At 35.2% G+C, this 21,721-nt stretch overlaps 3 protein-coding genes across 3 annotated transcripts; 2 read left to right on the top strand and 1 right to left on the bottom strand.

Annotated features, from left to right (window-relative positions):
- Positions 1–1,525: 1,525 nt before the first annotated feature.
- LOC122134763 (H(+)/Cl(-) exchange transporter 5-like) lies at positions 1,526–2,619 on the bottom strand. Its single transcript, XM_042711488.1, has 2 exons — positions 2,583–2,619; positions 1,526–1,680 (listed from the first exon to the last, which is right to left on the bottom strand). The coding sequence occupies exon 2, from the start codon at positions 1,637–1,639 to the stop codon at positions 1,526–1,528; it is 114 nt and encodes a 37-aa protein (XP_042567422.1). The 5' UTR covers positions 1,640–1,680; positions 2,583–2,619.
- A 2,240-nt stretch (positions 2,620–4,859) lies between these two features.
- si:dkey-22f5.9 (liver-expressed antimicrobial peptide 2-like) lies at positions 4,860–6,608 on the top strand. Its single transcript, XM_019107503.2, has 3 exons — positions 4,860–5,047; positions 5,486–5,649; positions 5,737–6,608. The coding sequence occupies exons 1-3, from the start codon at positions 4,976–4,978 to the stop codon at positions 5,774–5,776; spliced, it is 276 nt and encodes a 91-aa protein (XP_018963048.2). The 5' UTR covers positions 4,860–4,975; the 3' UTR covers positions 5,777–6,608.
- A 676-nt stretch (positions 6,609–7,284) lies between these two features.
- On the top strand, positions 7,285–20,703 carry phka1b (phosphorylase kinase, alpha 1b (muscle)). Its single transcript, XM_042711025.1, is given in 31 exon segments — positions 7,285–7,480; positions 8,770–8,928; positions 9,189–9,236; positions 9,348–9,516; positions 9,634–9,716; positions 9,798–9,878; positions 9,989–10,087; positions 10,201–10,347; positions 11,856–11,909; positions 12,006–12,128; positions 12,209–12,304; positions 12,459–12,566; positions 13,458–13,536; positions 13,666–13,773; positions 14,559–14,668; positions 14,764–14,908; positions 14,998–15,076; positions 15,158–15,228; positions 16,146–16,307; positions 16,393–16,469; positions 17,036–17,181; positions 17,305–17,458; positions 17,545–17,624; positions 17,691–17,769; positions 17,847–17,976; positions 18,752–18,853; positions 18,939–19,054; positions 19,139–19,183; positions 19,273–19,457; positions 19,630–19,834; positions 20,513–20,703. Coding segments are annotated over 31 exon segments (3,492 nt in total). The 5' UTR covers positions 7,285–7,402; the 3' UTR covers positions 20,687–20,703.
- The last annotated feature ends 1,018 nt before the right edge of the window (positions 20,704–21,721 follow it).

Genomic DNA, 21,721 nt, shown 5'->3' with positions numbered 1-21,721 from the left:
AATAACCGGATGTGACAGTTAAAGGCCTCAGGTGGAATACCAAAATGATCACAAGAGCCCTTTATCCACCGACAGGATGTTGGAGGCCAATCTGGTACCGTTTCCACCAAAAAGGCCAGAGGGGCCAGAAGACCTGAATTTGAACTAGTAGTCCTTTAAACTTCACTATTCTTGAACCAGAAAATAAATAAAAAGTCATCAAAATCAACTGCAAATTAACTACTGTTCAAAAAAAAATGAGGTCTGCTTTTTTATGTTTTAAATTGTATCATGCTCACCAAGAAACATTTCCAATTATCATCCATGTTTGAAAACAGTACAGCGGCTTAATATTTTTGTGGAAACTGTGATACGTTTGTTTTCAGAATTCTATGACTACATGTCTTTACTGTCACTTTTGAAAAGTATAATTCCTTAAAAATCTTACAGACTTTTGAACAGTAGTATTTTAATATGCATGTAATATTGCGCAGTGGCTCCAGTCACTTTACTTTAACTGTATATTTTAATAAATAAATATGATTATTTATTTAAATTTATTTTTATTATCAATAAATACATAGCAACATTTAATATTAAATAAGAAGCATTACATATAACATACATCTTGTGGGCTTTTAATGGAAAAGGTTGTCAGGTTTAATGGAATAAAGGTTGTCAATTCACATTTATGGTAGTGCACACATTCCTGTTCCAGTGTTCACAGTTCTTCACATGACTTTCATAGAACGATTATACAAGTACGAAGAACAGGAAATAAATGACACCACAAAAAACAGCAATAAAACCAGCTATGGTTAATAATTATACAATCTTCTAGAAACAACTTAAATTATATATTAGTTACTATATTTTATTTACAAAGTACAGTGCTCATAATTATTCAAAGCATGCAAGGTAAAGGTTGTTTATGAAAAAAAAAATCACAAAATGTTCATATTTAAGAAAAAAATAACCCATATACTGTGTGAAAGTACCTAATCATCACACAGCAAACACAATACAAAGCAACTGATATCAAACGCTGAGGAAGTCCAAGGGAAACAGATGGATGTGAAAACCTGACACGCTTAAATTATGAAACTAGCTACAATAGAAATAACTAGAGGGGACACTTTGATCTCAGTGATAAAAGGATTTCTGTTGGGGGGTGGGGGGCTGCAAATACCAAAGTTGTGACCTCAGTGATTTCTCACCGCTATTTTCTCACAGACACACAAACACCAGAGACCTATACATTACACATTTGCCCCCAAACCGATATCATATGATGAGAGAAAGGAAAAAAACTATGGGAATCTTGTGGATGACAATAAAAATGAGGAAAAGAACACAATTGAATAAGGATAAAACTGGGTGGCAGCTACTCTGGGGAAATAATATGACTTATATTGTCACCTCTTCATGTCATAATTGTCAGGTTTGAATTATATTTTAAGATATTAATGTAATAATTGTCACTGTCTTAGATTGTGTGATTTTTAAGTGATCATCGTCACTGTCACCATTTTCGATCCCCTTTGTCTTATTTAGTTATGGAGAAGTCCAGTGTGGCTCCTGTGATTTCCACCATGTCCTCATCGCTGGTTCCGCTCTGCAGGCTGTTGAAGCTCTCGCCACAATAGCCTGTGTTGTCCATTTTTCCTCCAGAATGTGGAGGACATGGAAATGTCCTTAAACCTGAACACAAGAGACTCCATTTGAGTTAAAGCTTGAAAGGATCCAATCAACTATTAATGTTTACCATGCACTTGTAGATTGAATAGTAACCCAGCTATGACTTACACCATGGCTTTTTAATGGCATATATTATGATTCTGGATTACATATAACATAAAGCAGATGAACTTTAAATTTAACAGTAAGAATTTAATATCTAACAGAAGAAATGATCAGATCATAACTAAGAACTTTCTTTAGAGTTACAACTGTAATATAAACGATTAAAGGTTTATCCTTTTTTATCATTGGTTTTAAAAATTTACAAATACAGCCAGAGGAAAAATTAGGATTAAAAATAATAATAATAAACAAAAACAAAATAAATTAAATTAAAACACTAAAATGTTTACAAAGTATTTAACAAAAACAAAATAAATTAAAATAAAACACTAAAATGTTTATTTAGTATTTATAAAAAAAAAAAAAAAAATTTACATTTGTCTGCACTATATTTAGCTAATAAAAGTAGCAGCTTAGATTAATGTTTGCCAGCTGAGTTACTAAACCAAAGCTAATGACATCAGCAAACTTCAGATGTGGGTCATTTTAGCTTAGCCAATTAGCTTGCAAAAAATATGAAGTATATATTCGATTGCGTCAAATGGCGTAGAAAGAGCGCATATAACACTCTTCCTAACCTGTTTCAAGCTGTCAGCAATTATGTACTATTATGATAAATTCACAAAAATACTCATGGAGCTGGTTAGCAGGATAGCTAAAGGGTTGCATGCTAACTAGCTGTAATTTTCATAAACCGTGGCTTAATGACATCAAAAGGAACTATTACAAAACATATGTATAATGTTGACACGCCGTACATTGACTGTACTTAGATAAAAGTGAAACTACTAAACATTTACCTTGTTTGTGTCACTCAAGCGCCGATGCCAATGTAGTTTGATTTTAGTTAGATATATGTGGAAGTGTTAAGATTTTAAATATTAGACTTCAGCGTTCGATTAAGAAGGTCTCTCACAGTTGGTTGGTTGGTGTGTCATACCAGAGAAAACTAAACAGCTCATTAGCAGCCCATCCTTTTACTCACCATTTTTTTTAAAAAGAAACTACTTGTTTAATAGTTTCAATCTATATTTTGTGCCATAAGCATTAAAAAGGTCCACACAGGCGATCAATGAGTGGCTCAATGTTGCCATCTACAGGTGACAGGTGGAAACAAACTCAATGTTGCCATCTACAGGTGACAGGTGGAAACAAACTCAATGTTGCCATCTACAGGTGACAGGTGGAAACAAACTGAGCCTACAGTGATCACGCAGCGTGATTACATTTGTTACCACAATTACGTGCTGCTGGACTTCACGGACTTTGTGTTGTCCTGAACCTAATGGACTTTGTGTTGTCATGAACCGTGTGGACTTTGTGTTGTCATGAACCGTATGGACTTTGTTTTATCTCTTTGAAAGGCATCAAGACTGTTTCCTATAAAAACATGAAGCCATAAGTGTAGGCTACATCACAAATAATTGATAGTCCACAGATTTTCAAAACAAATATTTAAATGAATTGTGGGAATGGATCACACTGTTCTTTCATTTGGAGCACATACTGAACTTTCACCGTACACCAGTGTGAGGTCGTTCAGCATGATGCGTTACATAGGCCTATGAACAGAGTTCTTAAAATTATTAAATTCATTTAGAGTTAAATTTAAAATGTAGCCTATATGATTGTTTAAAATGTTTATCTGTCCAATTACTGATCACCACTTCTTGTAATTTTCCCACCATTATGTTCATGAATAGTCCTGCGTTGTAACATAAAAAATGCATAAAAACTGCATGTATAATAATTAATTACAAGACCAGGCAAAATAATGTTGCAATCTTATAGTATCTGTTACATTATTGTGCCTGTGCCGTGTTTTATATTCATATATTCATTAATTTTATTCATATTTGAAATGACTGATGCAATGGCGTGCAAGATTCTTGGTATGAACAGGCCATGTTTTATCTGAGTGAACTTAATGACATATTGATTTAGAGAGATGAGAACATACTTTTCTCATTAAAGTTATTTTAAAATTCTGAAAAAGAGATAAGCATCTCTGTATTATCCGTTGGCAAATAATTTCACTTCCTTTTGTTATGTATTTTAAAATGAATGATATTTTATTAGTTATGGACTGTAAAATTGTATTTGTTTTTATTGTAAGTTCCATTACTATGTTTTTTTTTTAAAATTGTAATAAACTTTCATCTTTCATGTCATTTTAAATTAAAATACTGCTAAATGTACAGTTTTTGGAAGTCATTTTACAAAAGAACAAGAAAATTTACATTGTCAGAATTCCCTGTGTGACAGCTTGACAGATGGTTTTTCATTTTTAATCATTATGTTTCTTCTTAGTTATTTTGTTATCAGTTATGTATATTGTCACATTGTATGTTGTTAAATGTATATTCATTTTAATATTTTACTTTATATTTACCTCCGCTTGTGGAAAGCTTTTTGTGATGAGATTTGATTCATCACGTGTTTCGGGGATGGTGTCAGTATATTATGAAGGTACAAAACAGATTTTAGCACATTGGAATATTAACATTATATCAGTTGATGAAGTGTATATATATACATATATTACAGTAAATTTAAGTTAAATCCATAAAACTTGAATCATTTTTTTATCATATTTTTAATGGTATAGTTCTAGCAACCACAGCTGTCATTGTTACAGTAGTTTTAACAGATTTAAGTGGTACAGTACATGTTTTATTATTATTATTATTATTATAATTTTAAATCGGTTTGGTGCATGTAATGTTTTCATTTTTATATTGCAATACCACCCATATTATGTATAAACTGTAATTTGTAAGACAGCTTTTATTTATAATTTTTACAATTAATATTTATTTCTTTTTTAAATTCATTTATTTATACAAAACAGTCTAATCATGATGTAAATGTAGGCTACTGTAAATGTCTAAAACATTCAGGGCAGCACTTCTGAGAGAATTTTTTACTCCTGTCGATCCCAGAGGCTAGGCAACTACACATTAATGTCAGTTTAAGCTTATGTAAACTCTCAAATATTTGCTAAACGCGTGATTTTTATCTTGGCCATGGCCTTGAGCAGAGTAAGAGAGCAGAAGAGACGGATAGACAGAGAGGGTGGGGAGGAAAGATCAATGCCGGGGGGTCATAAATACACATGGTCTTTGCAAAGCTCAAGTAATCTTCTGGACACGCATTGACATACTGGAGTTTTGTGGGAAATAACATTACCAAAATGCATCTGCATCACTTTAACCTGGCTAAATTTGGATTTTGCACATTAATCTTGCTAGTGCTGATGCACCAGGTGAGTTTACGCTTCTTTCCAAAAACTTTTTTCATACCAGGTTAATTGTTTTACAGTAAGCATTCACTTTACAGTAAGGTTTTATTTGTTAACATTAGATGCATTAATTTACCTTAACTAACACTGAACAATACTAGTTGATGCTAATTTCAACAAATTTCTTAAAATCAAAATAGTTAACGCACTGCATGATCAAGGAATTACTGTATTTTTAAGCACTAACATAAAAAAATGTAAAAATACACCACTCACAGTTAATGTTTGCTAATGCATTAATTAATATTAACAAATGCAACCTTATTGTAAAGTGTTACCCTATTAATGAAGTTAATAAAAATAATTATATTTAATAAATTATTATATTTATATTATTATTATGAATATTACATATGTTAGCAGGATGCATATGTTCACTACTGACTGAGTGATGTATGTTAGGTGTCTGCTGTGCCAGTAGTGACTCCTGAGGTGCGATCAGATCTTCAGTCATCACATATACTTCAACGCAAGATAAGAATGTCCCCTCTGTGGCGAATCATGGGGTTCAAACCATATGGAGCCTATTGCTATGACAACATAGAGTGTATTACAGGTTTATGCAGGTAAGTCACTGCTGTCATAATTTCCTTTCATTTAAAGTTCTAAAACTGCCCTGACATCTGAAAACTGATTACATTTTCTACCCCCAGGAAAGGTCATTGTTCGTTTAATGAGCCTGTTCATTCTTAGTGGATTGGAAGCCTGAAAAAAGTCATTCATGAGTCAACCCAATATATATATATTTTATGGCCATAGGCTCTGTTTCAAGCACTTTAATTTCTGGACTGTATATAGCGCTGTACATGTACAGTGCAGAGCATGTGGAGAAGTCTGACTTGAAAAGTTACATTGGTTTCACTGTATATGTTTTATGTTCAAGCCATTTAAAAACGTCATTGTTTATTAACAATGATGTTAAACCTGACTCTTGGGGTTTATGTTTTTCTTTTTCTTGACATTTAAAAATTTAATTATCTGTTAGTGCATTGTAAATATACTTAACAGGCTGTATTTATCTGTATGAACATGATTTTTAATTTGTGTAATGCATTATTAAGAATCACAATGCCATAAAAGTGCATTTGTTACTGTTTAGAATGTGGACTTGCTGGAGGTATTGAGGCTAAAATTTCTATTTAAAGATCTATACATGTATGAAATAATTATAGTCATGTGATATTTGATATAAAGTACTGTATTAGATAAGCTATGAGGACATACAGAAGGCCTCAGCAGTGTTAATTAAAATCTATACTAGGGACAGGGCCTGTAAGAGATGCACAGCCGCACATATCTTTCTCAGGATGTTCTATGTTCTGAGAAACCCAGTTCTAACGGCAAAGGGCCCTGAAGTCCCTCAGTATCTGCATGTTAAGAGTATTTGCACAAGAATGTACTGTAACAGACTGATATCATTGTACTTGAACGACCTCCAAATGAACCCAGATTGCATGTTCCTTTTCTGACACGAGAGCAAAGTTGAAGTTAATCAAATAAATCACTAACAGTTTCATTATTTCAAGTTACGATTCTTATTTGTGTATTTGTGTTACGGTATCCATTTCTGAAATGTTCATAATTAAATATGCATTTTTTTTTAAGCCTTAGCACAGTTTTTTATTATTTAGAGTTTATTAAATATTATATTTATACAATGTTTAATGTACAAATATAAACAAAAATGTCCACATCAAAAAATATGATTTTTACAGTGAATATAATGTATTATCACATACAGTATGCTGATATTTAGTTCACTATATTTAGTCTTTTCAGGCTTTTGCGTGTTACATTGCCATTAGGTGGTAACAAGTGACTGTGTCTGTTTAATCATTAAATTGTTCAAACAAACACCAATTCAAACACTATTGTTGTTTACTGCACTGAGATGACCAATGGTGGATTCCACCAAGACTTCTCTCCTTCAAAAACAAAGTAACTGCATGTCAATAGTGTCTAAAATAGTAATTGTATAAATAGACAAGCATCTTGAATCATTGGGACAAGATATGGATATGGCATCATTTTACTCATTGTGTTGCATTATGTTGTGTTATTTTTAAAAATGTACTCTATTTTACTTCATATGATTTTATTTTAATAATGGATGGAAACTGCACCTGTAAATATAAGATAGGGTGCGCCTCAACACCAGTTACATCGTCTGATGTAATAGAATACTACTGAACAACTTGTTCTTAAGGCTTTGACATTTGCCTGCCTCACATGTACGGTACTTGATACTTGACCACTGGCGGCTAAGCCAAATTCACACTGCTAGTGAGATAGAACTAAGCTGCATACAAAACAACCAAAATGAGAAGCCGCAGTAATTCTGGAGTGAAACTCGACAACTATGCCAGAATGTTGCAACAGACAATCCTCTGTCACCAGGTGAGCCTGAATCATCTCACTTTCACTGATTATAAGGAACAGTCCGTACAAACATTAACATTACAAACATAAACACACATATTCTTGCTGTGTTGACATCTATTGAAATGGCAGTGTAACAGCCTTGTGAAAAAGAAGTAGGCCTACATTTTAGCATACTTTTAAGAATGCAAATAGTACACTTAAAGTGAAAACTGAATGTAATGTTTCAGATATTTAATTACATATTTTTGCAATTAAATGAAAATGTGATATGGTTATTAATATTTAACTCAATTAGTTGAATTTAAGACTGCTTTTGACCACTTAAATACATTTTTATATGTAATTTTATAATTCTGCTATCTTTGAAATGTGATTAAAGTGTACTGCTGAATATACTGAGAAACATTTATGGCAAACTAAAAAATACTTAAATGTATTTTTTATTGAAACTTGTAATGATGAAGCTTGTACATTTAAAATATATTTTAAATGTAATATTGAGTAAAACAGTACAGTGTGCTTTAGTATTTAGAAGTGTACTTTATTACATGCACTTAAAGGGACAGTACACTAATATTTTATCATTTACACACCCTCATGTCATTCCAAAGTTGTTTAAGTTTATTTAATGTGTTGGGTAGTTAAGATTATGTTTTGATTTGTGTTGATAGAAAGTGTGTTGATTTCCATTGTATTTTTGTCCATACAATGGAAGTCAATGGGAGCTGTAACAGTTTAGTAACCAGCATTCTTCAAAATATCTCCTTTTGTGTTCCCCAGAAGAAACACTTACAGGTGTGACAGAGATAATGATGACAGTATTTTCATATTTGTCCTTTTAATGTGTTAAGAAAAATAGTCATGAAAGTGCACTTCTTTATGTACACTTCAAGTAAGTGGCCTTGTATTTCAGTAATATTCAAATATCTGCAAGTACATTTAAAAAAAAATATGTTTAAGATTTGAAGTACACTACAAGTGAACATTCAATACAATTAAATACACTTATTTTTCTCAAGGGAGTTTATAGTTTGACTTTGGTTATTGACCATTTGAGAATATTTTATTGAATTAATTATTTGAGGCATTTTATCATGCATATTTAAGGCAACAAGGTTGTGCTAATGTACAGTTACAAATTAAAAAGACTTTAAAACACAGACATAGATTTTTAAGTGTCATATGCTTTAAATGTCACAGACCAGGCCATTGGTGTCACTTTAAATTGTCACATATACAGTAAATATAGCTGATTTATAATGATGGATAATGATGTATATATGTTTCCTTATGATATTTTGCAGGATCCGGTGACAGGGTTACTCCCAGGAGATGAGACGTTGCTTCACGCCTGGGTTAGAGACAATGTGTACAGCATCCTGTCTGTGTGGGCTCTGAGTCTGGCCTACAGGAAGAATGCAGACAGAGATGAAGACAAAGCCAAAGCCTATGAACTGGATCAGGTCGGTTCATGCATATGTAGTGAGATGAGATACAAACAAAACCTTACAATTTTGTCAAAGGGCATTAGGGACCATGTCCCAGAGGGCATTAGAGACCATGTCATTAGTGTTTGTGTCTGGGAAACCATGTAAAATGCCAGAGAACAAATCATTCGGCTCATGTTTCTTTCATGGTCATAGCAGATGGAGAGTTTAAGGTCATGGTCAAGGCTCACTGCTCTCTATGTCTCTCTTGTTCTGTGTCTCTTCTCATCCTGTAGAGTGTGGTCAAACTAATGCGAGGATTACTGCAGTGCACGATCAGACAGGTAGTGGTAAAGGGTATATGATATGTTTGTGTATGTTGCTGCATGTGAACCAGCCTTGTCAGAGAAACAAAGACTTTCTGTATAATAACTGAGCCTGTGTTTAATTTTCAGCTTGATAAGGTGGAGAAGTTCAAGTACAGCAAAAACACCAACGACTGCCTTCATGCTAAGTACCATACAGGAACTTGTGCCACTGTAGTTGGTGATCAGGAATGGGGACATCTACAGGTGGACGCCACCTCCATCTTCATGCTCTTTCTGGCCCAAATGACAGCATCAGGTTGAACTGAACTTTTAAAGTAAAGTAACACTTGTGTTTGCAACATGCAGCATAATGCATTGTGAAATGGAGTGCATTTTTAATAAAGTGTCTAAACCATTTTCTTGTGTTGAGTAGGGCTGAAAATTGTTTACACACGTGATGAGGTTGATGCTGTCCAAAATCTGATCTTTTACATTGAATCTGCGTACAAAGTGGCGGTAAGCACCATAATCCTGTTTCGGACACAGAAAGATTTCACACGTTTTCCATGAATATTTAAGACTGTAAATGATTCGTAGGATTTTGGAATGTTGGAACGAGGAGACAAGACGAATAAAGGGATCCCTGAGATAAATGCCAGCTCTATTGGCATGGCAAAGGTAAAATATTTAAATTTTAATCAGTTAAGAATTGGTATCACAGGTCAAAGTGTTACATAATGATCTCCATGTGATAAAATAACATAACCTCTTGCTGCATGTTTATTCAGGCAGCTCTGGAGGCCTTAGATGGACTGAATCTTTTCGGTGCCAAGGGCGGCCCAGAGTCTGTCGTACACTCTTTAGCTGATGACATTCAGCACTGCCAAGTAATAAACTAATTTATGATCTCACACATAGGAAGACAGCATCCATATCAAGAGGTCGTCATGCCTCCTGAAAGTAACAAAATGTTTTTCTCTTTTTGAAACCTTTAAAATAGTCTATTCTCAGCTCCATGCTGCCAAGGGCATCAACATCCAAAGAGGTGGATGATTGGGTTCTTTCCATCATCTCTTATCCTGCATTTGCAGTTGAGGACATTGACATTGTTAATATCACCAAAGAAGAAATCATTTCAAAACTTCAGGTGAATACCAGTGTCTTCAGATATGGGTATCAGTAAATCTACTGTGATCAGTCTGATCTGGGATCAGATTTTACTCTGACAAAGTCTTGATGTCGGTGTGTAGTATTTTAACATATTTCTTGTGTTTTGTCTCATGAATGCCATCATGACAGCAATTTCCATGAACTATACATTTGTTATAGAATACATGAAGTGAAGCTGAACTATTGAAACAATTTAAGAAATCTTGTATTTTCATCTAAATAGGTATACTAATTGCATATTTTCATGACTTAATTAAACTTCAGACTCGACATTTGAAGTTTAATTAATACATATACATAGTGATAAAATGTAATTAAAGGGGTGATATAATGTTGCCAAAAAGAACATTGTTTTGTGTATTTTGTGTAATGCAATGTGTTTATGCGCTTTAAGGTTAAAAAAACACATTATTTTCCACACAATGTACATTATTGTAAATATGAAAATGTACTTACAGGCTGTGAGTCAGAAGCGCCAGACTGTCCTTGCAAAGTTGGAATTGCCCCACTTTATAGAAACAGCATTGTAGGCTACTCTCACAGGAAACAGTCCTCGTCCTCCGCAAAATGCGCCGCACACATCTGAATATTTGGGTTGAAATGCTCTGGAACAGTGTTGTAAATAGAAATAAACCACTGATTTCTAGTTGTGTCCTCTTTTGGAAGGCCAAACAAAGTAGTTTCGCTTTCACAATGAAACACACAGTGTCTCCACAACATGGCGGTGGCAGCGGCGGCGGCAACAGCAAGAATAAAAGTTATGCCTTCTTTGAGTGAGTGACGTGACATACAGCCAAGTATGGTGACTCATACTCAGAATTCGTGCTCTGCATTTAACCCATCCAAAGTGCACACACACAACAGTAAACACACACACACCGTGAACACACACCCGGAGCAGTGGGCAGCCATTCATGCTGCAGCGCCCGGGGAGCAGTTGGGGGTTCGGTGCCTTGCTCAAGGGCACCTCATTCGTGGGTATCGCCGGCCCGAGACCCTCATTCGTGGGTATCAGGGTTAGGAGTCAAACTCTCTAACCACTAGGCCACAACTTCCCCACTTCCCCTCACTTCCCCACGACTTTCTTTGCGTGAACATTTGGGCGCTGTTATGCAAATCCTCCCACATAGTGACGTAGACGTGGGGGTGTGTTAGAACAAGCCGTTTTAGGTAGGAGTTTTTTTTATAAAGAATATCTCTTTGGATTTGAGACTTTAGTCTTTGCAACTTTACAGATCCTCTTTATGCACCAAAACCTTGTAACACTCCAAAGAGAAAGGAAAAATTGAAATCACATCATATGACCCCTATAAATATATGTATAAATAATTTATTCAGATTTATTAAGTTTTAAGTATTATTCATCATTATTTTTTTTATTAATGATATGAATTAAATAGAAACATGCAAACTGTGCTTTTATTTTTTTTTAAATCTGACAAACACCTTATTTTACTGTTTATTTACCCCTGTACTTTCTCATAGGGCAGATATGGATGCTGTCGCTTTCTTAGAGATGGACATAAAACTCCCCGAGAGGTAAAACCAAGCTTGAACAATTTATCAGGAAATATGTGTGGTTGTCTTTTATATGGATATTCGGCGCTTATTCTCACTCAATATTTGTTTTTTGAGGTTATTAATAGATTGATTTGCGAGTCATCAGAGCTGAAGCTCTTTGAGAACATAGAGTGTGAATGGCCATTGTTCTGGACATACCTCATCCTGGATGGCATTTTTATCAACAGCCCAGAACAGGTACAGACTATTCACTACTGAAAATAAATAACCAACTATTCCTTAGAAAACAGTGCTGTGCTTGTTCCTCTCTTATTCAGGTTCAGGAGTACAGAGAGGCTTTAGACAGCATTCTCATCAGAGGGAAGAATGGATTACGATTGGTCCCTGAGCTTTATAGTGTTCCTCCAGATAAGGTACAACCTGGACACACTTAGTTATTTTGCTCTTGACACTAAAGCACTGGATTTTGTACTGTTATGATGAAACCAGATTCCTGGTTGAGTGATTCTTTGTGGGTTATTCCAAAGGAAAAATGGACTTTCACCCTGTGTGTGTCATTTCAACTAGGTTGATGAAGAGTATGCTAATCCTCACACCGTAGATAGAGTGCCAGTAGGTAAGTGTCCACTGAAATTGGGCCAGTCTCTGTACATATTGGGTAACCTGCTGGCAGAGGTACAGTAAATTCCACAAAAATCGCTTTATATGGTAATGCTGTAATGTAGTGTTTCTCAATCTGTTTCTGGAGGCCGTGCTGCACATTATATCTGTTTTATGAAATACACCTGTTTCCACTCATTCATCCTGTTCATCTCACTAGTACAGTTTAATGCAATTATTTAAATCAGGGACAAAACCATATATACTGTACAATGAAAAAATGGTAACCTAAAAAATGTGCTTCATGCGGTAACATCTAAATTAGTTGATTTTATTCAAATAAAAAATGTTGCTGAATCAATCTAAGTATATTAGGTTATGCCAACAAAACTAAATTTAAGGGTAAGATCAGGTAGAAATAACTCTCTAACGTAACAATTGCAAATGACACTTTTTGCATTGATTATACATACATAAACATTTTTCACTTTTTTCTAAATTTCTGTTTCAAATAAATGATGTTGTTTTGAACTTTCTATTTTAACGAAGAACCCTAGAAAATCATGGTTTCCACCAAAATATCATGCAGCATAACTATTTGAACAATTTGAAACTAGAAAAGTGTTATTTTAAATTGTAAAAATATTCCACACGATTTTTACTGTAATTTTACCATTTTACTTTTGATTAAATAAATTCAGTTCATTCTTACTCAAAACCCCTAATTTTTTGATGATATAGTAGTTTTTTTTGTGTTATTATGATATTATTGTTGTTGTTTTTTTTTTTTTTTGTAGGTTGTTTTGACTAAAACTGCTTAGTAAATAAATAACTACAAATGAATGTTGAGAAACACTACACTGACATTCATCAACCACTTTGCGGCTAACTGAGAAAAACATATAATGATCATGTAAAGAATATGTTCCTGTATATGTAAAATAATATTCGTTTTTTATTTTATAGGGTTTTTTAGCGGCTGGAGAAATCGATCCTCTCAATAGACGCTTCTTTACTGTTCCCAAGCCTGATGTTGTGGTTCAAGGTAAGACCTATGTTTGACAGTAGTTTAATCTGGGTTAATCAATTTAGAAACCGGTTTGATGTTGCATATTACATAAGTATTCTATCTGACCATATTTACACTGGACATTTTCCATTTTTGTGCTTTCAGTGTCTATCCTGGCAGAAAGCGATGCGATTAAACAGCTCCTACAGAGCCATGGCATTGATTCAGAAACCCTGGAGGACGTTCACCCAATCCAAAATTTTGTTTTTTTTGGTCTTCAGTGTCATTTGTGACATTTTTGGTGAGCTCAGGGTAGAAGTCAAGTCTCCTTAATTAATATAGCACTTTATAGAATGCAGATTGTTTCAAAGCAGCTTCACAGAAATAAACAGAAAAAAATCAATGATGCAAACGTCTTCAGATATGAGACACATTCTGCTCTTAATCAGCTCTAAAAAAGACAGTAGTGTCATTTTTCAGTTCAAGTGAGTTCAGTGTTGATAAAGTTGAGTTCCAGAACTGTATCAATTATTAAACAAGTTCAGTTCAGCCATAAGCAGCTCTACAGAAGGCAACAGAGTCATTATTCAGCTTGAGTCAGTTCTGTTTTGATTTAGTTTGGTTCGATGACAGTTTTGATATTGCAAAATTCATCAGTTTTGAAATGTTGTTTCAGCTACAAAGCAGCTCTACAGAAGACAAGTGTCATCATCAATTCAAGTTTTGTTCATATCCAGTAGCAGCAATGCAGTCAAATTGATAATATTGCTGAATATTAAGTGCCTTTAGAAAAAAAATTCACGCGAATACAAAAATACTCACATTCATCTCTTTCGAAACTTTTGTGGGAGATTAAGTTTTTAACACTTTTTTGAAACCTCCAGTGAAAGTGAATGGTAACACAGAAAGATTTTCAGAAGACTTGGATCATAGGGCACAACTATTATTGCTTTTTCACAGTGAACACAATTTTTTAATTATTTTTCCTTTTAAGTGATGGAGATACAAAATACAGACAGAGACTGAAGGATTTTACTGTATTTTTGTCTTTTTTTCAGGGCGTAACCAAAGGTTGGGATTGACTGGACGGCCGTACCGGCGTATTGGTGTGCTGGGAACATCCAAATTCTACATTATTCGCAACACCATATTTACCTTCACACCTCAAGTATGTCAGTGTATGAATTCAAATTTGCTGTTGGAATCTATTTGAATATTCAGTATCCACTCAGTTGCTGGTTTTGGTCCTAATTGAATGTCCAGTTTGTAGACCATCATGAGTTCTATCTGGCCCTGGACAATCACATGATTGTGGAAATGCTCCGTATCGACCTCTCCTACCTCTGCTCTTGCTGGAGGATGACAGGCTGACCCACAGTAACGTTCCCAATTTCACACAGAATGCTCAGTGAGTGTCCTCAACCCAGAGTGTCAACACCATATGCAGACAGCAGCTTTCTCATTCTGAAAGATTCATTTAGTTTTTGTCCTTTGTAGCCGATGATCACAAGCACATCGATCCTGCTGTTTTGGCAACCTTGAACAAACTACAGGATGGTTACTTTGGAGGAGCAAGGTATCGTATTTTTATGCGGTCAGCACATTCAATATTTGTTACATATTTAAAGCAGCCCAAAATCACATTTTTTACATTTCAGGTTAAGACTGGGAAACTTTATGATTTTCTTGACACCTCCTGTTGTGCCCATCTTACATTTATGGATTGTGGTGAGTGAGCCACCAGTTAGCAGCACGTATTATGAGCTTTTCTCTTGAAAAAACAAAAACCATAAAGGGATAGTTCATCCAAAAATGAGAAAAAGTACTTTCTTCAGTGGAACACAAAAGAGGATGTTTTGAAAAATACAATTAAAGTCAATTGGGTCCATTGTTGCTACTGTTTTTCAAAATATGAAAAAGTATCTTCTTTTGAGTTCCACATACAGAGAATGTAATAAAGATTCACAACAGCATGATGGTGGACAAATGATGACAGAATTTAAATTTTGGGTGAACTGTAAAAAAGAAATGCACTTAATCATATTGAATGTGCACTTGTAGTGTTCATTAAATCCTGAAAACATATATTTTAAAACTGTACTTGTAGAAAATATATGCCTGATAATAAATACTCTTTTAAAAATGTGTCTATTGCTAAATTGTTTATTTTTACACAGTCATTTCCATTAATTGTGATGATGTTGCGTTTTATTTATATTTTGCATGTGCCTTGCCTGTGTTAATGGATCCCACTTCGTCTCATTCATAAAGAACCTCTGAAACAATGATAATATCCACTGGTCTGACATTAATTTTAAAGATTTTTTGTTTGGATGGTTAAGTCAGTTGCCAGGGGTTTGTTGGCTGTTAAATTGTAGTTTTTGCTTTTTCTGCATGACATTTTATGTTAAAATATGTGGTCTGCAGTTGACAGTCACCCTGTTGGACAGTTTGCTTAGCTGCATGGGCGGATGGAGGCTTGAGAGGCAGTTTTGTGATGGAGCAGTAACTGCTGTGACAGTTTTATATATTGACACATGTGGTGAAATACTCAATTACTTCTCAAAAGTGACAAAAAACGTGCTCAATCCTCTGAGGTTTTTATTTAATTGTGTGTGTGTGTGTGTGTGTGTGTGTGTGTGCAGAGGTTGATGACCTGGCTGTGTATCTGGACCAGCTACTGGAAGTTCCTCAGCAGAGTCCTATTAGTGCCATTAAAGGAGGCCTAAACCGCTTCAGGGCAGCAGCCAAAAAGACTCAGGAGATGGTGTCTCTGGTGCACAAAGCCAGAGAGCTCAATATACACAGTGAGTTTTTAGACACTGTTCAGAGATCAGGCGCCTTTGCAAATGCTCAGAAATAATTTATGATTTTATTTTGACCTCCTTGCAGATGTGCAGATGTACCTTCCAACGAAACTTTTCCATTCTCCGGCACCAAACCTTAATTTGCTGGATAAGAAAGAAAAGGTAGATAACATGAAATTACAGGCTTGCACTGTGAACATTTAAGCAATAATTAGAATAATCATCTGGCTGTGTCTGCTTTGAAAATTGTCAGACTCCTTAATTAAAAATCCTATTCATTTCTACACAGAAAAACAGTTTTTACAGTCAATAAGGTGTAAACCTTTCAAGACAGATCTACAATGATAGATATTCATTTTGAAATATATCAACACTTATTTTAAACTGTAATAATATTTCACTGTATTTTTGATCAAATAAATGCATCCTGGGTGAGCATAAGAGACTTAATTCAAAAACATGTACCATTTGATGACATCCTAAAGCTGCCAAGGATTCAGGTTGACAGTTATGTACCTTTGCCTTTTTTCATTTCATCAAACACTGTTTTACTTCAAAACACTGTTTGTAATTGTTGTGATTCAGATCTTTTTATTGAATGTTTCCTGGAGATTCTCTGTATGGAGAAAATCAATGGAAAAATTGCTTTCTGGAACTGAAAAAAAAATGGCTCTATTGCAGGTGTCCACATCTAACAAAGAGCTGTAATGACTTTTTCTTCTGCAAAGGCATCTGAGACACAGGCCCCTCGACCTACGAACCTGCCCAGAGATGTCAATGGTGGGATTGACTACCCAGCCTTAGTGCAGATGCTGAAACAAAGACAAAATTTGCAGGATCAGGCTGATATTCTCTACATCCTGTTCAAAGACAAGTCAGTACTGCCGAAACCATTTAATGAGTCTTGATAGATCTGTGTCTTTGAGAAGAGGTGTACTGTGACTGTGGACGATGAGGATTGTTTTGAAATGGAATGATGTTGGGATTTCTTTTATAAGGGAATGGATTGGGACACCAAGCTGCATGGGAAAGGTTGGACGGTAAGACGACTACTGAGTGATTTGTATGAAAGTGCAGGAAACCTAAAACATTGGGGCCTCATCCGGATGATCTGTGGGATGCTACACAAGAAAGTAGAAGAGCTGGATGCTGTGAGTAGCAGTTTTCCTGTATCTGCATGTAAATTAAACTACATTTTCTCTGAATGTGGTTATTAGATTTTTTTTTCCATTAACAGGCCTGCTCAGATTTGCTCATCCATCAGAAACATCTAACAGTTGGCCTTCCTCCTGAACCAAGAGAGAAAACTATTTCAGCGTGAGTAAACGCACATATGTTCACATATGTTTACCTGTTCATACTGCAATCTTTGCCTTCATATAGCCTGATGCCCCCAGATAAGTTGGCAAGGCTGATCGATGAGGCTAGCGAGAACAACCTCACCATCGCCGTTCTCACTCAGGTTAGAGATGCAGGTCAGATCCACATCTCGACCTTGTACATTTTAATTCCACTGACACTCTTGTATGCTTCTGGCAGGAGATAATGGTGTTTCTGGCTGTGAGTATTCGTACCCAGCCTAAAATCTTCAGTGAAATGTTTCGCCTCCGAATTGGCCTTATCCTTCAAGTCATGGTCACAGAGCTTGCTCAATCCCTCAACTGTTCAGGTATCCCTGCTGCTGTTTCATTAAACTCCTTTTTTAAATGTTTAAAAAAAAATTTAACATGCAGTAAACTATTTGGTTTATTCTGTTTTATTAGGACTGCAAGTTATTACAGTTAACTTCAAAAATACTGTAATTAAAAGAAGCCAGTAATCAGCTCAAAAATGGTCATTGATATGAAAAAAAAAGTCACTTTGTTCAATGATTTACTCATCTGCTGTAACATTATCTTTGAATTATCTTCATTTGAGGTATTTCTCAACAAATATTGATATACACTACCTTTCAGAATTTTGTGGTTTTTTATTTTTTTTATTTTTTTTTGAGGGATTTTTTTAATATGAAATACAATAAAAAATTGTAATATTGTGAAATATTATACATTAATAAAATGTAATTTATTCCTTGGTGATGGCAAAGCTGAATTTTCAACATCCATTACTCCAGTCTTCAGTTTTATAGTTTTTCAGAAATCATTCTAATATACTAATTTAATCGAAAACAGTTGTGCTGCTTAATATTTTTGTGAAAACTATGATCATTTATTTTTTCTATTATAATGTAAATGTCACTTTTGATTAATGATTAATGAATGATTAATGTAGTGCAACCATTATTTTCTGAACTCAAAACTTTGAACGGTATATAAGATTGGAATAACATAATTAAATCAAATCATTTTTTAATCAATTGACCAACCTATATTATTTTAATACTCTGGTTGAAAGCACAAGAGATTCATATCAGACTTTTTTTTTTTTTTTTTTTTTTTTTTTAGGTGAGGAGGCTACAGAGAGTTTGATGAACATGTGCCCATCTGAAATGAAGAACCTGCTGGTTCACATTCTCAGTGGCAAAGAGTTTGGCGTTCAAAAAAGTGGTAAATATATTAATCCATTGCCAGCATCATACTTGCCCATGAAATCTGTGAATTTGTATATTTATGAGTTTTATTTTTGGGCCAGTGCACTCAGTTGGAAATGTGGTCAGCTCTGCTGTCAATATCCATGACATGAGCAAATCCAGCTCCACCAAAACTGAAGTGAAAGTTGCAAGTAAACAGGGTGGTGATATCAAATTGGTGAGAAAATGCTTGGGCTTAGGACAGTTATCATTTCTTGTTCTACCAGAACTTAAGTAAAATTTCCTTTTCTGTGTCCTTTAGGTTGTGTCAGTTCATTCACTGGATATTGGAAATATTGAATCAGGGGTAAGTGGACCAGAAGCAAACAAACCTTAACTTCTTTTCCAACCTTGAGCTTTTTCTTTGTAGGTGTAATTAATCTGATTGTTTTCCAGAGATACAGACTTCCATCCATTGAGTCATTTCAGGGATCATTAGGAGCCACGTTGGTGCGTGACAGCAGACATGGCCAGTGGCTTCGGCGCAGACGTCTTGATGGAGCGCTCAACAGAGTCCCTTTTGGTTTCTATCAGAACGTGTGGAAGATTCTACAAAAGGTGTGTGGGACACTTTACATAGAGTGCCGAAGCTGGGTTATTCATCAAGGTTGTGTTTTAAAATAACTTCCCTTTCTTGTAATTTAGATGCATGTCCTTTTCTTTTGGGGCTTTGTTATTCATTGATGATATGCTCAAGAGAGGTAAACAACCTTAAGAGATCAAATTAAGTGACATTCAGTTTTAAATTGACAGAATGATAATAAACTGGCACCATTTTCAGATGACTCCAGGTGAAACAAAGTTAGCTGTGCATGTGGAAACAGTCCTGAACCGTGTTTTGGTGGAGTCCATCCTGGTGCTGACCATGTTGGCTGAGGTGGATGTCCAGAGTGTGGGTGGTGTCATTCAGGTGGAGAGGATTGTACAAATGGCCAGTGAGATGTTCTACAATGATCAGGTTAGCTTCTTGAGGAGGTTCATGGGTCCTTTATACAAATTATTTTGCAATGCGAAAGTAAGCTACTTTGTGCAAATGTGTGAGACTTCCCATTCATTAGCCATTATAGGTCAATAAATAGAAGAATAACAAGGTGCAGTAAACAGTAAAGATTTTTGTGCTACTAACCAGTGTGTTTATGATTATGATAATAATATAATGTGATGACAATACCAGTGTGTAATATCAAGCAGCATTACGGAATGTCTTTGTGTAGCTAAAATAACTGAAAGTGGTTATCCTTGCACATTCAAGTTGCATGCTCTTATGTTAAAAATAAAACTATATGAAGCACAATCTGCAGCTGGCACATTCCTCCAAATAAATTAAGACAATTATATGGCATTTAATTAATCATGCATATATCAATATTTTCTGATAACAGTAGCCTGTTATTAGCATTGAAGCTACTACTTTATATGCTCCAAAATTTTAATTTAAAATATCTTCCATTCAGAGAAAATTTTTATATTTTTTACTCATTCTGCGCTATGTAGATTTTTGTCCTCTAAAATACTCTTAGTCTAGACTAAGAACATTAATCTCTAGTGTAGGTGTATAGTATTTGGAATAAGAATTTTATTGGTCAAGACATTTCATGGAGTCATTAGCGCTAATGACTGAATTCTGTTTGTGCAGAAAGAACTGGGAGCTGATGAGAGTCTCCTTGAGAAAGATCACATGACTGGCATCTGCAGGCTGATGTACGACAGCGCCCCCAGTGGTCGTTTTGGCAGCATGACCTACCTTTCTAAAGCAGTGGTTAGCTATGTTGAAGACTTTCTTCCCAGTGGAGCTTGTGCCATTCAGTGAAGCTCCAAACTTTCGCTTCTTAAGCTATTGTTATATATGTGTTGCTTTCTATGCTGAGTGTAGGTTGTTAGATTCAGTCATGAAAAAGTAAAGGCAAGTTAAATATGAAGTGTGTTTCTTTTGCTCCATTAGCATCACCATATATGCCTTTGGTCAACCAGAGTCCTTTCTCAAAACTTGCAAACTGCTTAGTATTAGCAAATTAGTCGAAAAGCATATTTCTCCATTGTTGGCTGTTCAAAAGTAGCTGTGTATTTGTCACAACCTCCTGCTGGAGTGCCTTTGAACTCCACCAGAGTGCACTGCACCTCTGAGTTTTGCCAATCTACTCCAGACTACATTTCCCATAATCCTTTGCCGGACTCATCATCGATTGCCTTTACCTGTCATTACCTCATCAGCCTCACTCTATTTAAAGCCTGGTTATACACACACACACACAAGGTTCAGTATTGTTAGCCTGTAGCGTTCCTGTGGTTCCTAGTTCCTTGTGGCCTTGCCTTGCCTTGGACTGTTTCTCTGGTTAACTGATTGTTTGCTGCCTGCCCTGACCTGCACCTGTTTATCAGATTACTTTTTTGTCTCATCCTGGATTTTACCTGTTTGCTGTGGATTGACCCTGCCTGTTTTGATCACTCTTTAAAATAAAGCCAGCAATTGGATCCTCAACTCCGTTGTCATGCCTCCACATTACAGTGTTCTGGTGGTTTTATTTTAGGCTTCAGTTGAAAAGTGCTTGGTTTGTAGTGCTGTATCTGAAATGGCCCCCTATAGAGTGCTGCAGCGATGTATTTTTGTAGGTCAACCCAGTAGTCGGCATCACCCTGGTTCGCTTAACAAAAACCCAATAGGATTTTTAACGTATGTATTATGACAAAAAAAAGCTCTAACTAACAAATGTTAATGATTCTTACACCAGTCTTTTTCATCAGGATAATCTTCATGAATAAGTGCAACTTTTATGAATTGTGAAGCCTAAAAACAATCACCAGGAGCCAGCATAAATATGTGCTGTCTTAAGAACTAGTTTGACCA

This window comes from Cyprinus carpio, chromosome A21 (genome assembly GCF_018340385.1).
Source record: "Cyprinus carpio isolate SPL01 chromosome A21, ASM1834038v1, whole genome shotgun sequence".
NCBI lineage: Eukaryota > Metazoa > Chordata > Actinopteri > Cypriniformes > Cyprinidae > Cyprinus > Cyprinus carpio.
The sequence above is the reverse complement of the archived record's forward strand: the minus strand, read 5'-3'. Positions and strand labels throughout refer to the sequence as shown.